This window comes from Triplophysa rosa, linkage group LG12 (genome assembly GCF_024868665.1).
Source record: "Triplophysa rosa linkage group LG12, Trosa_1v2, whole genome shotgun sequence".
Classification (NCBI taxonomy): Eukaryota; Metazoa; Chordata; class Actinopteri; order Cypriniformes; family Nemacheilidae; genus Triplophysa; species Triplophysa rosa.
The window spans coordinates 4582512-4585480 of NC_079901.1; the positions used below are offsets into that span (position 1 = coordinate 4582512).

General features: G+C 44.6%; 1 protein-coding gene across 1 annotated transcript in view; it reads left to right on the forward strand.

Annotated features, from left to right (window-relative positions):
• Positions 1 to 498: 498 nt before the first annotated feature.
• LOC130563219 (uncharacterized) overlaps positions 499 to 2969 on the forward strand; it is a 21974-nt gene continuing 19503 nt past the window's right edge. The window contains 1 exon segment of the mRNA XM_057348651.1: positions 499 to 525. Within this exon segment, the coding sequence (XP_057204634.1) occupies positions 499 to 525 (27 nt within the window).

A 2969-nucleotide genomic window follows, 5' to 3' on the forward strand; every position in this document is an offset into this window, starting at 1 on the left:
GGCTTGTCCCGCTGTTCTCATGGGTGCAACACACTCATCGAGGAGGGGGACGGACACAATGCCTGCTTCCAGTACGCTGGGGCAGACGTTGTGGATACGTCCTGCCTGCACTGCGGGCGGCGACGATTCAGACGTTGCGTCACAGGTGGCTGTGTTCCCACGGGACTCAGCCACCACCTCGTTTGCTCCCCGTTCTGTGGCGGCAGGACTACGGCCCTGCCGTCCGCTATGGCAAGCAGTGAGGGTGATATGAGGATTACTGTGAGCGATAATCCGCCAGCCACGGCTCACGGACCGTTCAAACCTCGTCTCGATCGTCTGACCGTTCCCCAAAAAAGACGGTCCGCCGTCTTATTCCTCAATCACGTATTCGGACACGATGCGTGATGATGAGATTTCTCTTGCAGCATCGGGGGGTGACGTACTGCCATTCGACTCCGACGATTCCTCGGGTTCCCTCCCTCGGGGGGTCGAGCCCAGGAAAAAGCGGATGTCGAGATGTCGGCCATGCTTTCCCGGGCCAACGTGAGTGTTGGATTGCAGTGCCCGCACTGCCTCTCCCGGCGCTAGCGGCTGGCTACATGGCGCCTCGGGTTTGAGCGCGGCTCCAAGCCGCGCCCGCCCCCAGTGCCGTGTTTACCAGAAGTGCATGAGGACCTTTGTAAGACCTGGAACGCCCCTTCCCGGCACGTTTCACGTCAAACAAAGTTCTGTCTCCCTCACTTCCCTCGAGGTTGAGACGGCTGGAGGATACGTCGNGGTCCCCCAGGTGGAGTATGCCGCCGCGGTGCACTCGTGCCCGTAGGTGGCGGCCACTGGGGGGGCTCGACCTAGACTCCCGTCCAAAGCATGTGGTGTCTCGGCATCTCTGGTGTCGAGAGCTTACATTGCGGCGGACCAAGCTGCCTCCTCTCTCCACGCTATGGCTCCTGCCAGGCCAGGGCGTTGAGAGAGCTCCACGAGGATAAGACCGACCCAGCGCTTATGCAGGAACTCCGCGCCGCCACCGACCTCGCTCTACGGGCGACCAAGGTGACCACGCGGGCCCTGGGTCGGACGATGTCCACACTTGTGGTCCATGAGAAATCCTCTGGCCAATCCTTGCGCAGATGAGTAACGCTGAGAAGGTCCGCTTTCTCGACGTACCCGTCTCGCAAGGGGGGCTGGTTGGTGTTACTGTCGAGCCGCAGCGGCCCCGCGAATTAAATTTTTTGTAATATTTCGTTTTAACAAATTAAAATTTCTTGTAATATCTCGTTATAACGAATTAATATCTCGTTTTAACGGATTAATATTTCGTTATAACGAATTAATATCTCGTTTTAACGGATTAATATGTCGTTATAACGGATTAGTATCTCGTTTTAACGGATTAATATTTCGTTATAACGAATTAATATCTCGTTTTAACGGATTAATATGTCGTTATAACGAATTAACATCTCGTTTTAACGGATTAATATTTCGTTATAACGAATTAACATAATTTTTTTATCACTTGCGGTTCAGAGCCACCGTACATCAGAGCAAGGCGGACGTAACTCGGACACATTTCTAACCGGCACGCATCTCGCGCTGATCACCGGTGATCGGTTCTGCGCAGAATTTGGCCATCTCAAACAAGCCTAATGAAAACACCTATAAATCGTATACTATAAAGGGATGTTTTTAAATAAGTAGCCTAATTAGGGCATGTGCTTTATTTTATTTCGTTTAAATTATTTCTTGTTTAAGTCCTATTTGTTGTCATTTTTATTTTTTTGTATTTTATGTTGTTGTAAATTTTGTACATTGTAATATTCATCATTATTCCATGAAATAAGCCAATCCATCAAAACAAATGCTACATGCACACATGCATTTGTCTTATATTTTACCATTTTGCCTCATCTTTGTGTGGCGCATCTGAGTATTGACAGGGTGTGTGAATTATACCAGAAGTGGAGTAAAAACACAGTCACATTCTCACTATTTTATTTATAGTATTCATATTTTTTTACAGACTGATGAAAATGTTCTATCAACATTTACTCACCCTCAGGTTGTTCCAATCCTTCATCAATTCGAATACATAGGAAGATATTTCGAATAATGTTAAAGCAACAAAACGTTTTTTGACCTAAATAGGCTTAACATCCTTAGGTTGATTAGTTATGGCATTTCCAATTCAAAGGGGTTTACCCATAATTATGGCTAACAATGTTCCTTTATTGTGTGATCATTTCCCATTATGGCTTTAATTATAAAAGGCATCAACAAAGCTAACAATTGCAACAAGATGGAGAATGTGATAATAACACTAACAGACTCCCAAGGAGCAATAACCATAACAGTCAGCAAAGAAATTGCTGAGAAAATAAAGGATGGTAAGTAAACAAATAATGTCTGGTGTTATTAATTTCATTTTATTTTAATCGATTGAATTTTTTTACAGATAAAAACTATGCAGTATGCTGTATATAATGCAACAAAAGTGAGATCGGCAGCAACATCACAGAAACAAGGTAAAGTATTTGTTGACCGCATTTCTATTTTTTGTAGGGATTTATTTAATTGTGCTTTCCTTTGCAGCTATTACTCATCATCCAGCATCTTTGACCCAGTGTGCCACTCCAGTTACAACCCATCGCCCAGCAACTTTTTCTCAGTGTCCCCCTCCAGTGATTAGTCATCATCCAGCATCCCATGTCGACTGTTCTGTTGAAACAAGCTAGGACAATAAAGCTTCCATAACAAGCCTCATAAACACACAATCCTGAATTCATATAAAACCAGTTAGAATGTCAAGAAAACCAACAAGGTATGTACCATTTCAAAATGCACTATATCTGTACAAAGTTAATCTCTCACATTTCTAAATGTTTTCATAGAATTCACACACAGGACCACACTTCTGCTGCTTGACCTCACGCAAAAGTATATGCATGTGTATTACAAAAATAAAAATGCATTCTACAAAAAGCTTGAGC